General features: G+C 50.9%; 2 protein-coding genes across 8 annotated transcripts in view; one reads left to right on the top strand and one right to left on the bottom strand.

Annotated features, from left to right (window-relative positions):
- Positions 1–968: 968 nt before the first annotated feature.
- Positions 969–21,520, bottom strand: ANKRD16 (ankyrin repeat domain 16). 5 transcript variants are annotated; one of them, XM_049813776.1, is made up of 9 exons: positions 21,325–21,520; positions 19,854–20,201; positions 17,330–17,550; positions 13,358–13,400; positions 12,169–12,277; positions 10,297–10,458; positions 7,037–7,115; positions 5,005–5,206; positions 969–4,711 (listed from the first exon to the last, which is right to left on the bottom strand). In XM_049813776.1, the coding sequence occupies exons 2-8, from the start codon at positions 20,189–20,191 to the stop codon at positions 5,046–5,048; spliced, it is 1,113 nt and encodes a 370-aa protein (XP_049669733.1). In that variant the 5' UTR covers positions 20,192–20,201; positions 21,325–21,520; the 3' UTR covers positions 969–4,711; positions 5,005–5,045. The 5 variants fall into 5 exon arrangements, with proteins under 5 accessions (XP_049669733.1, XP_049669735.1, XP_049669731.1 ...); XM_049813778.1 differs by having other exon boundaries at positions 969–4,684; XM_049813774.1 differs by having other exon boundaries at positions 969–5,206.
- Positions 21,521–21,626: 106 nt separating this feature from the next.
- Positions 21,627–22,115, top strand: part of FBH1 (F-box DNA helicase 1) — a 29,171-nt gene continuing 28,682 nt past the window's right edge. The window contains exon 1 of one of the 3 annotated variants that reach the window (XM_049813752.1): positions 21,627–21,680. The gene's annotated coding sequence lies outside the window, so the exon portion shown is untranslated. Of the gene's footprint in view, positions 21,681–21,803; positions 21,827–22,115 lie in introns of those variants that run through there. The other 2 variants (XM_049813753.1, XM_049813754.1) reach the window with 2 other exon arrangements.

Below are 22,115 nucleotides of genomic sequence, written 5' to 3'. Positions count from 1 at the left end.
CGCCGTCGCTAAAGGGTGGGGGCGGGCCCCGCGCCGCCGCGCCGCCGGCGGTGCCACCGTGGTGGGGGCGGCCGAACGCGCATGCGCGGCGCCGCTCTCCCCTCCCCTCCGGGTTTGCGCAGCGCCGAGGCACCGCTGGGCCGTGCCTCGATGGGCAGGGCACGCGCGGGCACGTGCCGCGTGTGCAAAGGGGAAAGGGGCGGGGGGGCAGCCGCGTGCGGGCGTGCAAGGGCTTGGGCGCGCCACGGCCGCGCGGCTGCGCGCGTAGAGACCGGGACGCGCGCGCCCTTGGGCACCCGTCGCCCACCCGCGGGTGGGCGACGGGTGTCCCCGTTGCACGGGCACACGCGTGACCGTGTAACGGACGCGCGACGACGCCTGCGGGCGTGCAAAAGGGCGCGACGGCGCGTGGCGGGTTACTCGCGTGTCCGTGCGTGCAAAGCGAGCGTGCACGCGTGTGCGAGGGGCACCCCCGAGGGTGCAGGGCAGAGCACCCACGGGTGTCCCCCACCTGGTACCCACACAGGACGACCCGGGTATCCCCCTCCACGGGGCCGGTGCTTTTCCATCACATCCCGGGGACCGCAGGGAAGCGCTTTTAATTGCGCTTTGTTAATTATCGCAACAAACGATTAATAATTACCGGACCTCTCCCATTTCCCCCTTTTCACCCCAAAACACGTGAAGAACACTTGTTGCTCTCGTTCAGGATCACGCTTGGTGCGGCAAATCCCCCCCATCCACAGCAAAACCGCAGCACGGCACCGACGCAAAGGAGGCAGCACCTTTTCGAGAAGATTTGAGATTTTTTTTTTTCTTTTTGCTTTTTTTCTTCTTTTGCATATAAGAGGTTTTTTTAATCCTTGCCGCTACCCAGTCTCCACCGCCCACCGCTTCCTTGAAGTGAGGCAGGAATTTCCCGGCCACGTGCTGGTTTTAACGCCCCATGGATCAGCATCCTGGCGAGCCGGGGAAGCAACACGTATGCAGCAGCCGTGGCAAAGCTGCTTACGCGCCTCGGGGCCGCCAGCACAGATTAGACACCCGTGGGGCTTAAGACATCTTAATTTGATCATACGTCTGCATTCCCCGTATCTACCGGGGACGTGCAATGCCGAGGGCAGCGTGCTGGGGCCGATGAAGAACCGGACAAAGCTCCATCACGCGGCCGAAACCCCACTGTGGTGGATTGGATGGGGAGCAGAGTGGCTCCTTTTAAATGGCTTTAGTATTTGGAGGAGCAAAGCCTGGAGAGGTGAACGTGGCTGCACGGCCCCGGGGAGATTGGACCTGCCAGCCCCGATGTGCCGCGGGTGAACGCTGCTCATCAACGGACCGTATGCTTCCCGCTCCGTACGGGCACGGCTGGGCTCTGCATCTTGCACCAAGCTCATTCAAAACCCAGGTAAGGGGGGAAAAAAAAATAAAATAAAAAAATCTTCATTTACAGGGTGTTGGTGAAGGTTTGGCAGCGCAGAGCAGTCGGCGGCAGAGCACACGAGGAGTGAGCAACGCCAGCAGCAAGACAGGCAGCAAGGCGGTGAAGTCATCTGTCCAGGAACTGGGACATATCTTCTGCACCGAGCGACACACAAGAAATAACCGTGACTCGGTTTCTGGCGCGCAAGCAGCAGGCACAGATTTTCTACCTCCTCTCCAACATCCGTGAGCATCAGACAATCACCGATCTGCACAAGCCACCACCACGAACCTCCATCAGACAAGTCAGCGACACACAAGCAGCTTGGGATGGGACAGACTGACTTGCTGGCAGCTGCAGGTTGGCTTGGAGGACTGGAGCGACGTCCATATGGACGTACCCACAGTAGAAACGTTGAGACCGGCCTGGACAGAGGTTGAGCGGGAAGGTCTGGCTGCGGGAGCAGCAGAAAACAGGAGCACCATGGTCAGCAGGTCCTCAAGCTGTTGGCTCACGTCTATCACCAGCTACTTGGGACACCAGTGTTGAAAGACAACAGCCATAGAGTGAATCCTCGTAACTCACAGAGAAGAGGAACCAGATGGAGTGCAAATCACTGCCAGCTCCTAAGAGGTACAAAAGGGCACATCCAAAACCAATACATGGTCACCAACCTAAGGAAAGCCCAGGAGATGGGATGAGGATACAATAGCTGCAAGTCCCTCGTCCTCAGCGTCATCACAAGGAAACCTGGCATGCATGTCTCGGTGCTTTTGAGTTTGGGGGGGGGGGGGGGGGGAGTGTAATGGTGCAACCACCAGAGCAAAACCAGTTTTATTTAAAAACAAAATGCCTTCCCTTCCTGTAAGGTTTCCCAGCAAGCCCTGACAGCGTTTGCAACATTATTTCCTACCTACCCAGACGCTTCTACTTAACGTGGCTGTATCTCAACCACATCCTACAGGATGAAGGCACTAGGTCTTCTCCTTTGCGGCTGCAGGACCAGGAGCATGTGCAGGGCCCCCAGCAAGCGCCAGTGCCAAGGGTGGAAGAGGTGGCATAACAGGACAGTGCCGAAGCCGTGTGCCGGCTGCCGGGCTCCGCTCCAAACTGCCTTCAGTGCCGCATGGCACGGAGCCCAGCTCCTGGGCTTCCTCCCCAGGGACCAGGCGCCCGCACCGTTTCTCCATGTGAGACGTCTGACGGGAACGCGACAGGGGTTTACACACACACAGTCTAGAGCTGCCGAGCTCTTCCCAGCATTTTGCAGCACACTCACGGACACAAAGGTGTCCTGACCTCTTGCTCCTACCTTGCAGCAAGTAAGCAACAGCAAAACCAGCAAGAAAGACAGCAAGGTCTCTTCCCCTGGCTAATTTTGCAGGCATAAAGCTGAATCCATGTTCCTTCTCTAACGTCCTTTTGTACCTGATCATCTGCGTTAACAACAGCCAGTTTGTTTCCGTGCGTCTTTTTATTGCCTAAGGGGCAGATTTAAAAGAAGGGTAAATAAAAGACAGTGCTGGAGACGTGCCATTACGTCTCACTTTTGGACGAGAGCACAGTGCCTGTGTTCCCCAGTCCAGGTGGACGGGCCCTCTGCTACTATCCAGAAGCCTTCAGAAATCATAACGTAGCTTCAAAATAATGCAAATTCCCTTTTGTGTTTTCAAGGTGTTTGCCATGGCCAGCTAGACACAGACATTTGAAAACATTCTGACTTGCTTTCTCATAAAAGCTTAGACTCACAAGCAATCTGAGCTTGTTAGCAGGGATATTGGGAGGAAACAGCTATTTCTTGGTTTGCTAAAAATCATTAGAAGTGGGAATAAAACAGCCCTTTGCATTTACTGGGTTGCAGTATTGCTGTTTGCTGTATGGAGGGCAGGGCCGGATTTATGAAGGATTCTTAGCATCTTTAGAGGAATAAAGCCACTTCCTCGCCTGCCCAGGGGCTGATATGGCTCCCACCACCCTGCACCATTAGTGCCTTCCAGCATTAATTTGTTTTTCCTCCCTGGTGGAGAAGAATCTCCTTCACAGGTGGAGAAACAAGACAGGGGAAGACTAGCAAAAAGCAGGTCTTTGTAGGCATTTTTGGAAGAGTCTTAAGATGCTACTGAGCCCGGCTTCTCCCCCCCTTTCAAGCTATCAGCCCCCTCTCACAGCCCCCCAAATTATTTCTGTGAGTGCGCTGCCTCTCCTCGTGCAATGCGAGCCAGCAGAGGGAAGGAGGCCCTAACCCTGCTGTAAAGGCTGTTTAACTTGAGAGGAGCGCGGCACTGTTGTCGCTCTGGCTTAGGATCGTCACGGCAAATTCTGCTCCAGGGACCAGGGGGTGGGAATTTCTCACTCAGAGTTCAGCATCATCTTAAACCCACCCAGGAGCACGTGGGTCGTGCATCAAACCACAACGTGAGCACCACAGATTGGGCAGAGCAAAACCTAGCTTGCTCACTCAGTTATAGGCCTGTCTGATTTTTAGCATCTGCTGTCACTGAAACTGCAGAATCCCATTGTTTTTCACATCTTGACATTACATATAGACAGGAATGTGCCATGTTTCTATGCAAAACCAAATTTATAATTCCAGATGCATACAAATAAACCAAACGGCTACAGTAGCTCTTACCTTTATGTGTATTCCAGGCTGTTAGAGGCTTACTGGCTACATTAAATATTAAGCCATTTCCCTATACACTTCAAAGAGCAGATTATTTTTTTTAAAAGTTCATCAGCGGCGAGAAGTTCCATGCAAGGCTGTCTGGAATAACAAATACCTCTTTTTTTATTCTGATCCAAAGACCCTTGACGTCATCGCAAGGTTGAGGTCTTACTACTGATTTCAGCAGGCTTTGGGAGCAGACTTGGGCCACAAAAAGGACGTAAGAGGTTGATGCAGCTTGAAGACTCCCTGCACTTGTCCTCTGTAGCTCAAACCTGATGAAGGAAGAGTCACCAAGGGTTCACTTACACTGCACCGCACGCAGCCTCTCTCAGGGGCTATAGAAAGAAGTGGCCAGTTCAAGGAACTTCAGAGATTAGTGGAGAGCAGGTCCATTAAGGGCTATAAAAATCAACGCTCCAGGTGTATCTTCTCCTTCAGGATGTCCACTGTATAGAAACATCACCAGCAAGAGCTAGGCAGGCTCCAAGGGGTTCAAGCCAGGCAGGTCCCCAGAGGTCATCCAGCCCATGGGGCACCTTCCCTGGATAGTTATACTTCAAGGAGCTGCAGCCTCAGCTGTTTGGACATGCCGGGTGCTGCACAAGAAGAGGTAAAGTTCAGCCCTGAGATTCGGAAGTGAAAGAAGAACAGCCATGAATTTACAACGATGGGGTCAGTACAGGAGTGTGATAGCCCAGACCCATCACGTCCATTATCTTTTTGAGATAATCCTATTTAAAACATGCTTTTCAGGTCCATTATCACTTTGAGATAATCCTGTTTAAAATGTTTTCTCCTAAACATACTTCCCATGTGTCAAGCTTGGTTTCTCTGCTCAATCTTTGGGCAAAAATCCCGTCATTTTAAACCAGTGTTTGCCTAAATCTGAAGAGTTGTGAAGTGATAACTAATGTACCACGCTGAAATGAAACGTGTTTCTCTTCTTCCCAGTTGGTCTCATGCGCTGACATTTGTATCCTGGAAAACCTGGATGACATCTGGCTTCCTCGCAAGCTGCCGCGCCAGCGTGCCCGTGCTATCTGGGGCGTCTTGCAGCCCAGCATGGAGCAGGATCCGTGCGGCGTCCGCCTGCTGCCCAGCGCACGCTGCATGCAGGGCTGTGGGGGAGACAAGATGTCGAGACAGGAGCTGAGATTGCCCAGTACGTTCAGCTTCAGCCCGCTTCAGATGCAAACATCAGATTCCCAGTGAAGGAAACCGAGTCAGCGGAGGGAACACATCAAGGGTGAAAGACGACTGTTCCCAGTTGCAACACCCAGCCAAGCAGCCGTGTGATGGCACAGCAGGGCTCAGCTGCCGCGGCCGTGCATGTCTACAGCAACAGTGGGATGACTAAACCTGCACAAGCTGCGGACACGTCCTCTTCCACACCCAGCTGTGCTGCTAGAAAAGCTCTAGGCCTGGCTTACCCCAGCTATTACTCTGTCTCCCCCTTGCAGACTACTAGTCCTTCCAATACATCAAGCAGTACTAGCCTGGCTGAGCCAAAGCTAACCAGGTTTGCAAATATATTGGGTGTATTTAAGCCAACTTGGTTCATTTTGACTGAGTCATGGGCAGAGGGTGCCCACAGCAGGAGGGCTGTGGGACAGAGCAGAAGGCCTCCAGGCTTCTTGCTGCTCTGTGTTTGGGGTGGATTCAATAGTGACATGCAAGAGAGGGGCTTGAAACTACTCTGGATGTGACCGGGGTCCTTTATGAGCTGGGGGGTCCCTGTCAGCTCATTCCAGGGTCAGGGAGTAAATAAGAAAGGTTTCCATGCACTGCGTGCAGCAAAGAGCATCCCACAGGAGGAGGCTGAAATACTCCAGCCCAAGCCTTAGCTCATCCTGCAGACCCCTCTGACAGCCAGCACGCTGATCCAGCATGGCTCCAGCACAGTTAGGCAGTCCTGTTACACTTGGCTTGCGCAGCAGGGTGAGACAGCCTTCTTCTCCCGGCCTAATCCTGCACAGGGGTGAGTATTTTTTTTATGCTGAGGGTCATTAGCTCCTGCTGCAGGCTGATGTTGACCATGGGGCATCCTGATCCCTGTGGATAATCCATGTAGGACACTTTGCAGGAGTGGAGTCTGGGTGAGAAGCTCCCCAGGACGCAGTGACACTAACACAGCAAAGGTGCCGGGGAATGGGGCAGCCGATGGGCACGAGGAGGCACCACAAATTAGATGAGTTCAACAGAACTCAAATTTACTCACTGAGGGGGTGGAAGGGGAGAGTGAGAGATACAAGACTGTTCATGCTCGCCGCTGAAGCATGTTATTAAGCAAACCTGAAGACTGGGTAAGATGCCAATTTTGGCAATGGCTGAAACCATTTATATATACTTTTTTTGAGAGAGAGATGCTGATGCAAGAGATGCCTCAGACTCTCACGCTGCGAATGCCAACTCACTGGCATTACTATAGCAACTATATTTACATTCAAGCTCTCTTATTATTTGCTCATAACCTATTCCTAGGCAGTTTGCTAACAAATTGAGGCTTAAGAGCTTCTGCAATTGTTGTATTTGTCTGCCTACCCTAACCGTTTCAAACTGGCTAATTTCAACCAAATTTGATGGCAAGGCGGTGGTATCAAAGATACTAAGCTCCTGAAAGTTTCATGCAAAATAAGTAGCTGGGTAAAGAGAAACACCAATTAGCATCTCTGTTCTTCCCCCAGGGGAAAGGCCCCAGTGCAGGCTCAACCACACCATTAGACATCAGAAAGTCCAGCAGGAACAGAGCCAGTGAATGAAAACTGCAAAAAACCCCAGGCTTCACATGTCACACTGCTCCAAGAGCTTTTTGCATATGTGCATCTGGCATCTCCTTGCACGCTCCACTGAGCAGACACAGCGCAGGCTGCTTTGGAGGCTGGGCTCCTGTTACTAAAGCACGCTCTCACTGTCGTACAAAGGGTGAACAAATACATCGGCAGCCTTACCAGAACGGCTCTTCCCATCCTTTGCATGGACATCAGCGCCGAGGGACAGCAGCATCTGGATGGTGTGTGCGTGTCCTTCCTGCAGTGGTCAAGACAGGCACGTGGAATTCAGAATCAGCTCTGCACAATTTCTCACCTTTGAATTTAGCAGAAATAACTCAGGCCTGAAAAGAAAGGAAGCCGCAAGCGATCTGTCCCTAACTTCATACAGCACCTGGAAGGGCACAGATGCAGATCCACTCTTTCATGGTCAAGTCTGGGCCTACCAGGAGCTGCTTCAGGCTCCAGAGGACCTTACAGCAGCTGGAAATCAGGGTCAGCTGCCTGTGGCAGTGCAAGTCCAGTCCATTAGCCAGGGATTACCCAGGCACAGCAGACACACTGCCGTTACCCCACAGGAATTGGTCAGGGAGATGCCACCAGCACTTTCTCCAGCCCTTCTGCTGGCTACCCATGAGAGGAGTTGGAGCTTGGCCGTCAGTCAGCGTGTCTGCATGCCTCACAAGCCCCTGGCAGCGATTTTGACCCAGAGGCTGACAAAACAGCAAGACGCATCCCAGCAACAAGCATTTAACACTGTTTTAAAACCAAGTGTTCAGTTAAGACCAACAGTGCTTAAAATCATGTTACAGTGCAGAGCTGTCTCTGGTTGTGGTGGTGGTACAGCCAAAGACTGAGAGCGGAGCCTCAGCAGGGCAGGTGTGATAGACATACAACCCAGTCCAGACCCAGGCAGGTGGATCTGCTTTTAGACAACTCTAGATCCCATATGATCTTCTTGATCATGGTCAATAGATCCACTTTGCATAGCCAGGACCTTCAGGTGTGAGGAATTTGGAGGATTGTCTCCCAGCACAGCTTTGCCTTTGCCGGTGGCTGTGGAGGAGTTAATGCACAAACGACATCTGACTTAAAACTGGGTGACACAACCTAAAGATGTTTCTTAATAGCAAATTAGTGCACTAATTTGTCAGCTGATCTTGCCTTTGCCTCTCCAGTCCTCACCTCCAATCAAGCAACTCAATTAAATTGCTTTTAACTTCAGCTGGCCACAGAGCTGAAGGATCTCTGATTTACCTTTCATAATTGGCAGCTGGCTGTTTGTTAAAAGGACTAAATGTCAGAAAAAAGCCATGTGTTTTCCCACACTGTAAATCCACTTCAAGTACCACAGAGATCTAGAGTTGCTCTTACTAAGGTGTATTTCAGCTCAGAGAGCAGAACCTGTTGCTGATGGGCCTGTTGCGCATTTGTCTGCGGTACCTTCAGGCACCGGCATTTCCTAAAGGATTACTCCAGTATTTGTAATGCCCTGTGAGAAGATGCAGAATGTCATCCTTACACACCGTCACGACCCACAGTGTCGTCTATCTTTCCTCCGCCAGTAGCCAATTTTAAATGCTGCAAGGGAAAATGCCAATACAGCCCCCACACCCCTCCTCTCTGCATAAGGTTCTCTGTAGATAAATCCTCTCTCCTTAAATAATGCGCCTGATTTTGTAATTACTTCTTCAGTGCAATGAATTAGTCTTTGTCATGCAGCATGAGAGTGGAAGGCTCTTATTTTTATCCCCACCACCCACTCTTTTCCCCCATTATCGTATGACTTAGTAGCATCTTCCCCCCTGCTCAAGGCTCCTATTTCCCTGCTGCATGCACACCCCCTCTCAGTGGCAAAGACAGCAAGCCAGGAACTGCTTTAGCTGCCACATCCTTGGCAGCAAATTGAGTTGAAAGCGTAATTTGATTTTCATGTATTTATAAATGCAAAGTAATAAGAAAAGAAGAAAAAAAAACACCAGCCAAACAAATGATGCTGTAAATATAAAGTGACACTGAGCCTCGGAAAGGAAGAGAAACCCATCAAATCGCTCCCCAATCAGCTGCTCGCCAAGACAGAGCTGGGATCTTCTCCAAGGCACATTATATTCCCGAATAGCCTTGCTGTTAAACGTACCCTTGGCAACCAAAAGGGCTTTCAACATGGTTTCTTAAAGCATGAGGAAGGGAAGCTGGGAGAAAGGCCTCCTTTGTGGCAGCCAGCAAATGCCACGGCTGGGTCCTGCTGGAGGAGAATACTGTTGCCAGCATTCCCAATAAGTGTCATTGATGCTTTTGTAGGAGTGGGACGCTGGGATGCTGCTTCGTTCCCACTACAAGTCTAGACCAGGCTCTGAGTGCTGCCTGTTAAAGCTCATGAGGTTTCACGTGCAGGGATCTGAGCTGGGACCTTCCCTTGCCACCAGCTGCCAGCATGCTGCACACTGTGGTGTGACAGCACCAAGCAGAAGGGAGGCAGCAGGGTCCCAGGAGGGATCCTGGTCAGCGGTGAGGCTTTTAAGATCTGCTCTGCACTCCCAGGGAGCATTGCAGGACCCACAGCCCACCAGGCCCTGCTTCCCACATAGGCATGAGATGGGAGGAGGAGAAAGCTCAAACGACTCACTGCCTGGAATTCAAAACAGCTCCTGTGCGAAGGACACAGATAAGCACCCGCGAGCTCCCTCCGCCTTTCCACCTCTCCTTTCTCAGGTCTGGCCATGGGCAGACCAGAATCCAGCCTACTGGGACAAACAGCTGCTGTTTCACAGCGCATCAGCCATATCCTGCCCAGCAAGCTGCTGACACGGAGACTGGCTACTGACCCACTGGGACACAAGCCACCAGGGCTGAAGAAAAATAGAGAAAGAAATCTGAGCAGCATTTCATCCACATCTCCTCTGCTAGGCAAGTGAAAAGACACTGGTGAAGAACTGTCACAGCTCATGAACTGTTGGTACCTACAGCTCCCAATAACTAGCAGGGTGGACTCCCTTCAGGTGTTGCACTTTGGTCCATAGGCAGTGGACTGGAAGAGTAATGCTCGCCAGAGGTGTGGGTCAAGTCCTATCCACAGCATGGCCAACTGTGCCCTATTGCCACCCACCTCTGCTCCTGCACGATCCCACTCAGCCACATGCCAGGCAGGAGGATTACTAAGCCACAGCGCAGTCAGCAGCATGGGCAGGAGAGTGGTGAACACAGCAACTCAGATACCCACCACCACTCTGCAGACAGCTGGACACACTTAACGAGGGTCTAAAAACCATTAAACAGAATATGGGACTGGTCAGGAGCAGATAAGACAGTGACAGAGGATGAGCTAGGAATGTAAATCCTCCATCAGTGGCAAACATCTAAAAGAGCTTGTTTTAGATGCCTGCGTGTAGCACACCAATTGGCAAAGACTTTGTAGAGGAAGCCTGGAAACAGGAACAAACCTTGGCTGCGTAGTGCAGTGCTGTGAGTTGGAGGGCCGTTGCTCTCTCATTGACATCAACACCCAGCTTGGAGACGAGGAACTGGATGGCTTCATCCTGGGCCGTGACGGCTGCCCGGTGCAGAGGTTGAGCGCCCAGCACATCCACGGCTGAAGGACAGGCCTGGAATGGAGGGGAGAATGGAAAGGGAAAGCAATGAACCACCCAGCCAAACCTTCAAGGACAATCACCAGCCCAAGCAGAATCATGTCTGCCTGCCATGGCGACAGCAATGAACACATAGGACTGGTGCAGCAGGACTGGTGCAGTTGGACTTAATGAAGGTCTCTTCCAACCTAAATGGTTCTATGATTCTATGATTTGCAGACCAGAGCCAGCTCTCTGCTGAGCTTTTTAAGTGATAAGCAAAACTAGTGCCAAAAAAGAACCAAGCCCCCCCCCTCTCTTCAGCTGAAGCACATATGATGGGTTTCAGCTCTTTAAAGCAGCTTGAAACAACCCATCTCCAGCTTCTGTGCTGGTGGAGAAGAACTTGGATGCAGGTAGAGGGAGGGAGAAGGGTAGATGACCTCATGAGATCTCTTCTGTGAGTCTCTGAATGTGAACCGCAAAGACATAAAATCAAGAAGGGTAACGGAAGTAATACACAGTGCACTCATCTTAAAGGATATAATCCAGCCTCTTGAAGCCCAGTGGGCCTGACTCATGGCTTTATAAAACCTAGAAGGTAGCAACACTGCCATTAGCGTTTCCAGTGCTGCTTCATGGCAGTAAGCCAGGGCACCACAACGAGGAAATTAAATCAACTCTTCCATCTTCATTGCCTGAAATGCGAAACTAAAAGTGTAAACAAACTTCACAAATGTTTTATCCTGTAAGGGCCAGATGAGTGAAGACAAGCACATGAACACCTCCTGAAGTCGACAAGTACCTACGTACTCAAGCACAACCTGGGCATCAAACCACCTCTGCTGAGTGAGGCTATGTGTTAAGGCTGAGTAAGTCCAAAGCTAGTGATCTTGAAAAGTGTGGTACCCCATTCCCTGGCCCACTCCGTGCCACGCTGGGTGCTCAGCTGGCTGATTCAACCTGCCAGCATGGCACAAACAGATTCACTGGTTTTGCCATGCTAGCTTTCTGCCAGGCCAGCGAGGTGCACCAGTTTGGCATGGTGTCTGATGAACACCAGAGCTGGTGCAGGCGAGAGGCAAAGTGAGGGCAAAGTAGGTGAGAAGGGAGACACAACCCCACCTCTGTGAGAATCAGCCATTAGGTGGGCTCCAACCATCTCACATCAGTTCAACAGTCAATAAATAATGCAGTGGTCTGGTTCCTGCTACGCACAATTGGCTCTAATGACATCCCTGTTACGTCTTGTATGTTGGAGGAAATCAGAGATTACTGGGAGACAATACAGGAGCAGCAGCTGCCATGAGAGAGGGAGGCCAGAGATGAGCTGCTGCTGGCGCAGCCAGACGTCTCCCTGTTATCCACCCTCAGTGATGCCACGAGAGGCTCCATGCTGAGCCCTGGCACTCCCAAGTGCTGGTCTTGACTTTGACACAGCTGCCCCTGCAGTGCTCAGCAAGTCCTGTCCCCTCTTGCCACTGCCTTGTGTCTCCATCCCCCTTCACCAGCTGTGGGGACATATCTGTGCCCCAGGGTGAGATCTTCACCATGAGCTGAGTCCTGGTGGCCTTACTCAGCAAAACCTTGCTCATCTTCAGAGGGAATTTGCCTTCTTTCACAATTGACTTCTTTACAATTGGGAATTTGCTTCCTTGCAACATGGTTATGGTGAATGCGCAGATTGCCTGTCCTGGCAGTTCTAGGTCAGGTCCTGGAGGAGGGAGGTGAGGTTTTGGCACCTGCCTGGTGTTTTTCCAGGAGCAGCCAGGCAATGTTGACGTGCCCGTTCTGGATAGCATCCATAAAGGGAGTGACTCCACATTTGTCTCTGCTGTCAGGTTTGTACTGGCACCTGGGAGAGAAGACAAAAGCCAGGACAGAGTTGTTGGCAGCTCTAAAATCCTTACTGCACTCGTTGCTTTGCATTGGTGGTGCAGGAGGCTATCAGCGGATAGGACTGGAAATGGCACGTATAAAGCCTGTCCATAGACCATGCATAAACCTGTCTCAGTGCTTTACAGCCTGATGTATGGTCTGCTGGGATTTTTTGGGTCAGAGATCTGGTACTCAGCTGGTGCAACTTCTTCAGGCTGCAGAAAAGCCAGGGCTCTACAGATCATTTATATTTCCCTTGCCCCCTGAACAAAGGATCTCTAGAAGGGGTAAGGTGTGCACTGGCAGTGGGAAAAACCATATCCTCATGTAACTACGCCACGTACAAAATCAAAGCTCACAGATTTCACTCAGGTTAATGCTCCATTGAAATGAGAGAAGACTGAATTAAAATTGAAAGCCTGGCTCGAATCACAGGGCTGTTTATGTTGGGCCAAGCATGGACAGAAATTAACAAGGCTGGGACGAGTCAGCTAGCAGGAGCTGTGGCTAGCAGTGGCTGTGATGCCCAGGGAAAGCTACTCCAGCTCTGGCAGTGGGCAGTGCTGGTAAGGAAGGTAACAGGGTCATGATGACTGGGCACAGGCTGATTTAAAGCCACTTCACAGCAGTCTCCCAGAAGCCACAGTCTGAAAATAAAGCCTGGAAGCCGAGTCCACCCTAGAGGAGCTGCACCGAGAACCGAGCTGTCAGAAAACAGTTTTGTTATTGTATGGCCTCGGACACATCGGAGGCAATAGGAATGAATCAGCGCAGAAAAAGAGCAGAGTTATATAACCGTGGCTTATGTCATAGCGAAGTCAGAGCCCATCAGAGCCCATTCGGAGACTGTCCTTGTCTCAAAAGCCCCTAACCAGCCGTGAAAAACCCAGAGGAAACAGAGATGGCCTCGCGATCGCATGCAGGGCAGCTGTGCAACCAGGCTTCCCGAATGGCATAAACTCCCTTTGTGTCCGGGCGGCTGGAGCAAGCCTGGTAGTGGACAGGAGGCGGGGGAGAGCGGGGTGGCAGAGGCAGTGCTGGGAGGAAGCCTGCTTACCGCTCCAGGAGCAGCTCCACAACGTCAAAACAGCCGTGCATTGCTACGAGAGGGAGGAAATGCACGGTTAATTTATGTTTTCATGCCACCGCACACCTACAGTGAAACAGAATCAGGTTTCTGACCCTTCTGGCTTACTCTTGATGAGGGAAAAGGTTCCAAGAGGCTTTAAATTCAAAGCTTTTGATTATTATCTTTTTTTTTTGTAATTAAAACATTGTCTCCAGATCTCGAGCTTTCCCCTCCCCTGATCCTACAGGAAAACACCAGATAAACCAGGAAAAAGGCATTGCATATAGGCAACATTTGCCTCTACCTGCAGAGTACATGCATGAGAGCGTACATGCAATTAAGCTGACACAAAGATCTTTTCTTGCAAGTATTTGTTAATCCCTGAAATGAAATGTGTGAGAAGCAAAATGAACACAAAACAGGGAGCTGGTGAATAGCTGGATGGCATTTCCACCCTTCCTCAGCCACTCAAACTACCCATCACTCCCATCTAATCACCCTAATGAAGCATCCTCACCCAGACAGCATCTCGGAGGAAAAACAACAACAGCGGGGGAGGATTTGAACATCATGCACTGAAATATCCTCTCTCTATTTTTTTAAAACACATCGTATTACAGCAATGTAAGGACTGTCTCGTTCTGGCTTTTTTTCTGCAGGTCATTTTGCAAAACAAATGAAATACTGAAAAAAAAAAAAAAAAATCAAAGCAAGCCCGGAGCTGCTACATCAGGCTATTTACTCTGTGTGATGAAAGAAGGGCTCCTGACAAATGTGTGTTACCAGCAATAACCTTCAGACGCAGCTGCACAATAGATGCTCTTTGAAAGCCCAACGAAGGGCTCCCATCCTCCCAGACCTTGGCCATTTGCTCCTGCTCCCTGCCCGTTTATCACCCCTTCACCTGAGCTGATGTAAATACAGGCAGAGCCACACTGTGAAAAGGATTTTTGAAATGGAGGCTTTAAAAAACCCAAGCTACGTGAAGAAAAAACACTCCAAGCAACACATCCTTTAACAGCAACAGAGACACAAGAAAGCTGCAGTGCTCAGATCCACTGTTGCACTCCACTTCCTCTAATTACATGTCCCCCGCTCTCTTGCCTCAGGCTACGGATATATGAAGCAGCAAAGCTTAAGGAATCAACCAGAAAAAAAATTGCACGGGGGAGAAAATTACCCATCATCTATCCAGGGATAACTGTGCCAGGAAGCCAGCTGGACTGGTCACGGGTTAATGTGCTCATATCCACACCCTTGGGATCTAAACTCATTGAGACGGTGGTTCATCTTGACATGATTTCCATCTCCCCGGCAGCTCCAGCATCGTCTCCGGCCCCTTGCCCGTGGCCCCGCCTCAGGAGCTGTGTCTGTGTAACTCGGCTATGTGGTGGTGTGTGTGGGGATGCTGGCACCAGCACCCACCAAGCAGCAGCCTCCAGCATTGTCCTGGGTTAAAATTATGCTGGGGGCAAAGGTGGTTTAAGCAGCTCCAGCCCTTCCCGCTGCCCACTCACTCCTGCACCGGCTGCTGCTCCGCCAACGTGTGTGTCCAGGGTCTAGCCTGGATCGGTAAAATGACCAGAAATCAACCCAAATCATGGGTTGATCGCTTTGCCACAATGAAAGTCAAACATAGGATACAACACAGAGGTCAAGACATGTCTATGAAGCAGTGAGAACTAGGCGCTGGATCCCACCATCACTGTCTGTACCCCCATATCCCAAGTGCTACGAGGCAGGGAGGAGACTTTAAACTCAAGGTCAAAAGGTCTTTTTCCTCAGGACAGTCCTCACCCTGCTCCTGACCCCATCTCCAGACCCTCAAACCCCAGATCCCAACCCAACATCCATGTCTCTGCAGGGAGAGGGCTGAGACGGGGCTGCGAGCCCAGCCAGCCAGCCCAGACACGGAAACACAAGACCTGGGATTGAGCAGGGACAGGAGAACATGCAAATAAATGAGGATTAGCCATTTCTCATTCAGGCAACCTGCTCCTCACCGCCCAGCCTGAAATATCAAACAACTCATCAGCTATTTTTCATTCTCAGGCCAAGCACAAGGACTAAGGCACAGCCAATGCCCCTGGGCTGGGACTGTCACTGCTGATGAGCAGTGTGGTAGACAGGCAGCTACTGAGGGCCGGAGAAGTAACAGGAATGACAGCCAAGGAGCAACATACCCAACAGATTAATTACAGCACAGCAGGGGTCTCCTCACGATACCTTGGGTCTTTGCAGAGAGTCAATCCCTATTAAACTCTTTAGGAAATGAGTTTAGGTAGCCGCAGCTTTGAGTGGTGGCTCCCCACACTCATCTCTCCTGCGGAGACACTGCCGAGCCCTGGGACACGCAGCTTAATCCCCGCTCAGGGATGGGACAGGTTTCAGATTCAGGTCAGCCACCAACCTCTAGCCTCCAGCCTGCCCCAAAACGTCACCCTGACTTGGCGTCACACAATTCTCCCTTCACTCACTCGGTCCCTCCATTGTCCACTCTCACTGCATCTCTGGAGGGCAGAGTTAAGGGGATTTAAGCTCTGGGATGACCCATGCTTTATCTGCACTGCCTAGCTTGCACGGTCTGTGGGTAACCAGACCTGATACTCTGTAAGGAGCAATGAGACATGGCAGGACTAACTTATTTCTGCATTAACAGATTTTTGGGCCATTCAACTTATCGAGACTCAGAGAACTTAACTGAGGCACACCTTGTGCTTCATTCATAAGTTAAGATTAATCACTGCATTTCAAGGATGAAAGAGTCGGAAAGCCAGAAACCAAATCCAAACTGCCTCTGGGTCACTGTTCAGCTAACTGCCCTTCTGCTCCCCACCATGCCTGATGACATCTGTGGTTCTTCAAACCAGTTCACTCCCTGCATTTGTCCTTTTAAACCAATGAAAGGGGCAGACAAGGGGAATCGGACAAAGTGCCTTCCAACACTAACAACAGCCCCTGCATATTCCCAGCAGAGACTATCCTTCCCATTTGCAGAAAGGCACTCTGGATTTCTCACCGCTAGATACTACCTTCTTAAGAGCAATGTGAGAATACCAAAACCTGTGATGCTTCTTCTGGTGGTTACACCTAGAGACCCTACAGCTCTTCAGATTTGCCATAATGACCTAAACCACCAAGCATTCGGACAAAAATGGATCACTTTGAGAGATACAGCTCTTACAAAAACTGATGACAAGACTAGAAACCAAACTGGTAAATATGCCCATCAACAGGCAGATCCCAAAAGGTGTCTCTCAGCAGCTCTGCTGCTTTTAGGACTTTTAAAATGCCAGGATATGCTTGGAGCCTTGCAGATTTTCCAAGTGCAATTTGCAGCTTCATATGCCAGCAACGGAAAGTGTATTGCAATGTGTTCTGAGCTGTGGGAGCTTGGATATATCTGTCACAGGGAGGCAGAGATGGAGACGAACACCCTGGTCCAAGGAGGCCAAAGTCAGTGGGTCATCACGAGTGCTCCTGGGATGGATCCACCACTCCCAAGAGAACATAACTGTTATGCACCACAAAAACATGCTTTGAGTACAGGCAAAATCCAGTCAAATGGGAACTGAGGACCCTCCAACCTCACAAGCTCAGTCTTTGGCACATCATTAAGAAATATTAAGCCTAATGCTTGCTGTTTATTTATCTGAAAGCAACTAAAATGAGTGTCTGTCCTGAGGTGAAACCCTGCAAAGATGCAGCAGAGCACTGTTAGCAGAATGAAGTTCAGAGAGGCGAGCTCCCACTAATGCCCACCACTAGCCCCTTTTCATTTAATTTCAATAACTTAGTATTTATTTAACTGTTTCCCTGTGGTTTTGTATCAAGACAGGTCACACTTTGCTTCTCCAAAATAAATGTGAACTGAAGCAACAGCCCCCTTCTGTTCTCTGCTGCCATCACAGGCCACTCTTCTCTTCCAACCCCTCTGGTGGCAACAGGACCCTCTTTTACCTGCTGTGTGCAGAGGCGTTCTCTTAATTGTGCTCTCTGTGTCCCAGCTGCTCGGGGACACGTCCAGCAGGTACCGGAGGACCTGGGGATGGCCCTCACGGCTCGCGATGTGGAAGCAATTCCAGCCATCCTTATTCTTCAGCAGTGGGTTGGCTCCATGCTCCACAAGAGCTTTGATCACCTCCAGGTTTTGCCTAGTGCAAGCCATCATTAGGGGAGTCCTGAAAGAAAGACAAGGCAAACCTAATAACCAGAGAGACAGTGCCGTATAAGTCTGATGGCTTTTGTTCTAACGTCTGAGCTTGAAGTATGATTTAAAGTTGTCTGTAGCACCAACTGGCCTGTCTCATAAAACACAGTAGCTCAGTGCCAGCTGTGGTGAGCTAGCCAGAGGGAAAACTGATGTACTAAAACCCATCTGAGGTAGTAGGAAACTTTGCTGGCTCAAGGCGAAGACCTTCTTCAAGCCCAAGGCTAAATTTATCATCCCACCTGGATTCAGATGCTTTGACTGAGGCTCACCACATGCTGCATATGGACCTGTGAGATTTTACAGCACTGCTTTTTCATGCAGGTAATAATACTGGGTCTGGACTTTTGGGGAATGTTGAGACAGAGCTGTTAACATCAGTGTTTCTTACGCCAGCCAGTCACCCAGAGAGGCAGCTATGGCTGCAGGCAGCAAACCACGGACCACTCTGCATATCCTGGCAGTAGAGCATGAGTGTACCAGCAAATGCCACTCTGAAACATTTCTGATGCAGAGCAGCTGGCCTGAGAGTGAAGCTTTTTACAGTTTTGTCCCGTTTCACATGTCTGGGAACAACCTTTGACACTTATAAACATAAAATGCTCCAGCTGTAAGGACAGATAAGGTCAGGAAGAGTGTGCTGAGAAGGGAGATAAAATCTCCAGTGATGGAGATCTTTAAGAAGAGATTAGACACGTCTGCTGGGGACGATGGGGTAGAGCTGAGCGTGGAGCTCTGTGTTTCCTGCAGCTCTGTTTCTGTACAGTGCCTCAGATCAGTGTATATTTTCAATGCAAATGAGACTTTGTCCAAGGGCTGGGACATGCACTAGCAAGCACGTAGCTCCCCATTTTTAATCCATGGATGGAGGGGAACTGCAGGCCTATCACACAAAACCAGGCTCGCACACACATCTGCACGCAGCTCATGAGATCTCTGCCTCCCTCTGCTCCCCCTGATGACAGCACAACGCTGGCACAGCCTCGAATTACGAGGACTGGGATGCTGCCTTTGTATTTATGTTAGTTCAGCTTCAAAATGACCTCCCTGGGCTTTAATTTGTGGGCTGGAGAGAATCTTTGCTTTCTTTTGGCAAGGTGGTACACAGAAATCTCCCTCCCCTAGAAGAGGCTTTGACATTAATCAGGCCTGCTGCTTTTTTGTGGATTAGGCTTTATTTTTTTATTCCCCATTCTCAGTCCCTCATCATTTGCTTACGTGTTTCCCACGTGGCAGGCAAACAAAAACCCTGAAGAAACCAGTTGTTTCTTGGGCTCTTGAGGCTGTTCCTAATATATCAGTAGCAAAGTTGACCTAAGAGGCTCTGCTTGCTGAGGGGAAACAGGAGTAAAACTTACTTTTTACCTTCTTATTTCAGTTTCTGAGGACCGCTACACAAAAATGTGAATCAGTATCACTGATTCCCATCCAACAGGGGCATGGGGAAGAACAAATAGCTGCAGATGAAAACTTTTAAATTGGATCTGCTAATGAAGCAGTAATTTACAACTTCTACAATAAACAGGGGGAAATCAGTGATAGGGCTGAAATTTAGCCCAGAAAGCCAACCGTATCCTGGGCTGCATCAAAAGAAGCGTGGCCAGCAGGTCAAGGGAGGGGATTCTGCCCCTCTGCTCCACTCTGGTGAGACCCCACCTGCAGTCCTGCGTCCAGCTCTGGGGTCCTCAGCACAGGGCAGACATGGACCTGTTGGAGCAGGTCCAGAGGAGGGCCACAAAAATGATCAGAGGGATGGAACACCTTTCCTGTGAGGAAAGGCTGAGAAAGTTGGGGTTGTTCAGCCTGCAGAAGAGAAGGCTCCAGGGAGACCTTATCACAGCCTTCTAGTACCTAAAGGGGGCTTGTAAGAAAAACAGGGAGGGACTTTATACAAGGGCATGTAGTGACAGGACGAGGGGTAACAGTTTTAAACTAAAAGAGGGTAGGTTTAGACTAGATATAAGGAAGAAATTTATTATGATGAGGGTGGTGAAACACTGGCCCAGGTTGCCCAGAGAGGTGGTCGATGCCCCATCCCTGGAAACATTCAAGGTCAGGTTGGATGGGGCTTTGAACAACCTGATCGAGTTGAAGATGTCCCTGCTCATTGCAGAGGGGCGGGACTAGATGACGTTTAAAGGTCCCTTCCAAACCAAACCGTTCTGCGATTCCATGATTCTAAATGACAGGTCCTGCAGTCCCATTCCCACCTTCCACATCCAAGCCCCTTTCAGATATCGCTCTGACCCACAGCAAAGCAATCCAGTGACCTACCAGTCTGCCTTTTTCAAGCAGTCTACACTTGCGCCTCTCTCCAGGAGGTAGGAGACACACTCCCCGTGGCCCATGGAGGCCGCTTCGTGGAGGGGTCTTTTGTAGTCGCTATTGAACGCCTCAACGTCCATCCCTAGCACCTCTACCAGGTAGGCGAGGACGTCCCGGTGCCCATATCGGGCAGCGTGGTGCAGCAGTGTGTCCCCCGAGCGCCCATAGCGGTGGCTCCGCGCTGCTGGGACCAGCGCGTCGTCCGGCTGCAGCTCGTCCCGGAGGAGGTCCAGCCGTCCTTCCTGCACCAGCCGGAGGAGCGGCCTCAGCCTCTCCCCCTCTGCCATGGCTAGAGATCTGGAAGAAAGGCTAAAATCAGGATTACAGTTTCAAACTGCAGGAATACAATGGCTGCTCCCTGGGTCGGGATAAACAGAAATTACCTTCTCCCTCAGAAAAAACAGAACCCAGCCTCTTCCTCCAGAAAAACAAGAAATTTCCTTTTCCATCAGCAAATCTACAAACCGGCCTCTCCCTCAGGGGAAATGTCCTTGTCCCTCAGGATAACTAGAAATTTCCTTTTCACTCCAGAAAACCAGAAACTGGCCTCCCCTTCAGCAAACCCAGAAATTTCCTCTTCCCTTTGGAAATCCAGGAACCAGCCTCTCTCTCAGGGAAAACCAAACATTTCGTTTTCCCTCCCAAAAGCCAGGAACCAGCTTCTCACTCAGTAAACCCAGAAATTTCCTTTTCCCTTGGAAAAACTAGGACCTGGTCTCTCTTTCCAGAAGACAAGAAATTGCCTTTCCCTTAGGAAAACCAGGGTCCGACCACTACCTCAGGAAAAACAGAAATTCCCTTTCCCCTCAGGAAAACAAGAAACTTCCTTTTCACTTGGGAAAACAGGAAACTAGCTGTTCCCTCAGGAGAAACAGAATTTTCCTTTTCCATATGGAAAACCAGGAACCAGTCTCTCCCTCAGAAAAAAAAGAGAAATTTCATTTTCCCTCAAGAAAACTAGAAAACAGACTCTTCCCGCGGAAAACCAGAAATTCCGTTTCCCCTGAGAAGAACTAGAAAATTACTTTTCCTCTTAGGAAAACCAGAAACCAGCTGTCCCCTCAGGAAATCCAGAAATTTCCCTTTCCCTCGGGAAAACCTGAAATTTCCTTTTTCCACTGGAAAATTAGTAATTTCCTTTCCCCTCAGGAGAACCAGAAACCAGCCTCTCCTCCAGGAAACCCAGAAATTTTCCCTTCCCTTAGGAAATTCGGAAAATGACCTCTCCTTCAGCAAAACCAGAAACTTCCATTTCCCCTCTGGAAAATCAGAAAGCAGCCCTTCCCTCAAGAAAACCAGTAATCTCATTTTCCCTCCAGAAAACGGGAAATATTCCCTTTTCCCTCAGGAATACTAGAAATTCCCTTTTTTCCCCTCAGGAATACCAGGAACCCGCCCTTCCCTCAGGCTGGGCACCCACCACGTTTCCCCTCCCCAGCCCACGTCGTGGCGGGTCCCTTCCCAGGGCGTTCCGCGGCGGTTAAAACCCACCCGCGCTTTGCTGGGGCTGCGTGACGTCATGCGCGGCGGCGTGATGTCACCACCGCGGCACAGGCTGAGGCGGGGGGGGAGAGGGGGGAGAGTGGTGACGCTCAACAAACTCCGGGAACAATTCCGTCGGCCCCGATCGGCGTTATCCCAAACCCGGAAGAGCTGCGCCATTGGGCAGCGACGCGTCGCCGAGCGTTCTCTGATTGGTCGGAGGGGAGGGGCGGGGCGGGGCCGGCGGAACGGCGGGGATAACGCGGTGGCGCGTCCGGGCGCGTCAGGAGCGGAGTGAGCACCGGGGGGGGGGGGGGAGGGGAGGGGAGGGGAGGGGAGGGGAGGGGAGGGGAGGGGAGGACTCTTCCCCTTAGCAACGGGGGTGGGCCCTTAGCAACGGGGGGGGGGGGAGGAGACACCACAACAACGGGGGTCCCTTGGTAATGGGGGGGGGACACCCTTGGTAATTAGGGGGGGGGGCCTTGGTAATGGGGGGATCCTTGGTAATGGTGGGTGGGGCTTGATAGTGGGGGGGGCCTTGGTAATTGGGGGGGCTTGGTAATGTGGGGGGGACTCTTGGTAATTAGGGGGTCTTGGTAATGAGGGGGGAGAGGTCTTGGTAATTGGGGGGGCTTGGTAATCGGGGGGGGACCCTTGGTAATTAGGGGGTCTTGGTAATGAGGGGGGAGAGGCCTTGGTAATTGGGGGGGGGGGCCTTGGTAATGGGGG

Source organism: Accipiter gentilis, chromosome 11 (assembly GCF_929443795.1).
Source record: "Accipiter gentilis chromosome 11, bAccGen1.1, whole genome shotgun sequence".
NCBI classification, from domain to species: domain Eukaryota; kingdom Metazoa; phylum Chordata; class Aves; order Accipitriformes; family Accipitridae; genus Astur; species Astur gentilis.
This window is presented reverse-complemented; position numbering and strand designations above follow the sequence as displayed.

Bases quoted from the DNA above. Each gene is read 5' to 3' on its own strand.
- ANKRD16 (XM_049813774.1), bottom strand. From the start codon at position 20,191: ATGGCAGAGGGGGAGAGGCTGAGGCCGCTCCTCCGGCTGGTGCAGGAA. The intron at 17,551-19,853 runs GTAGGTCACTGG...TCTTTCTTTCAG, and splicing joins TGCTTGAAAAAGGCAGACTG to GACTCCCCTAATGATGGCTT. The intron at 7,116-10,296 runs GTTTGTTCCTGT...TGACCACTGCAG, and splicing joins CACTGCACTACGCAGCCAAG to GAAGGACACGCACACACCAT.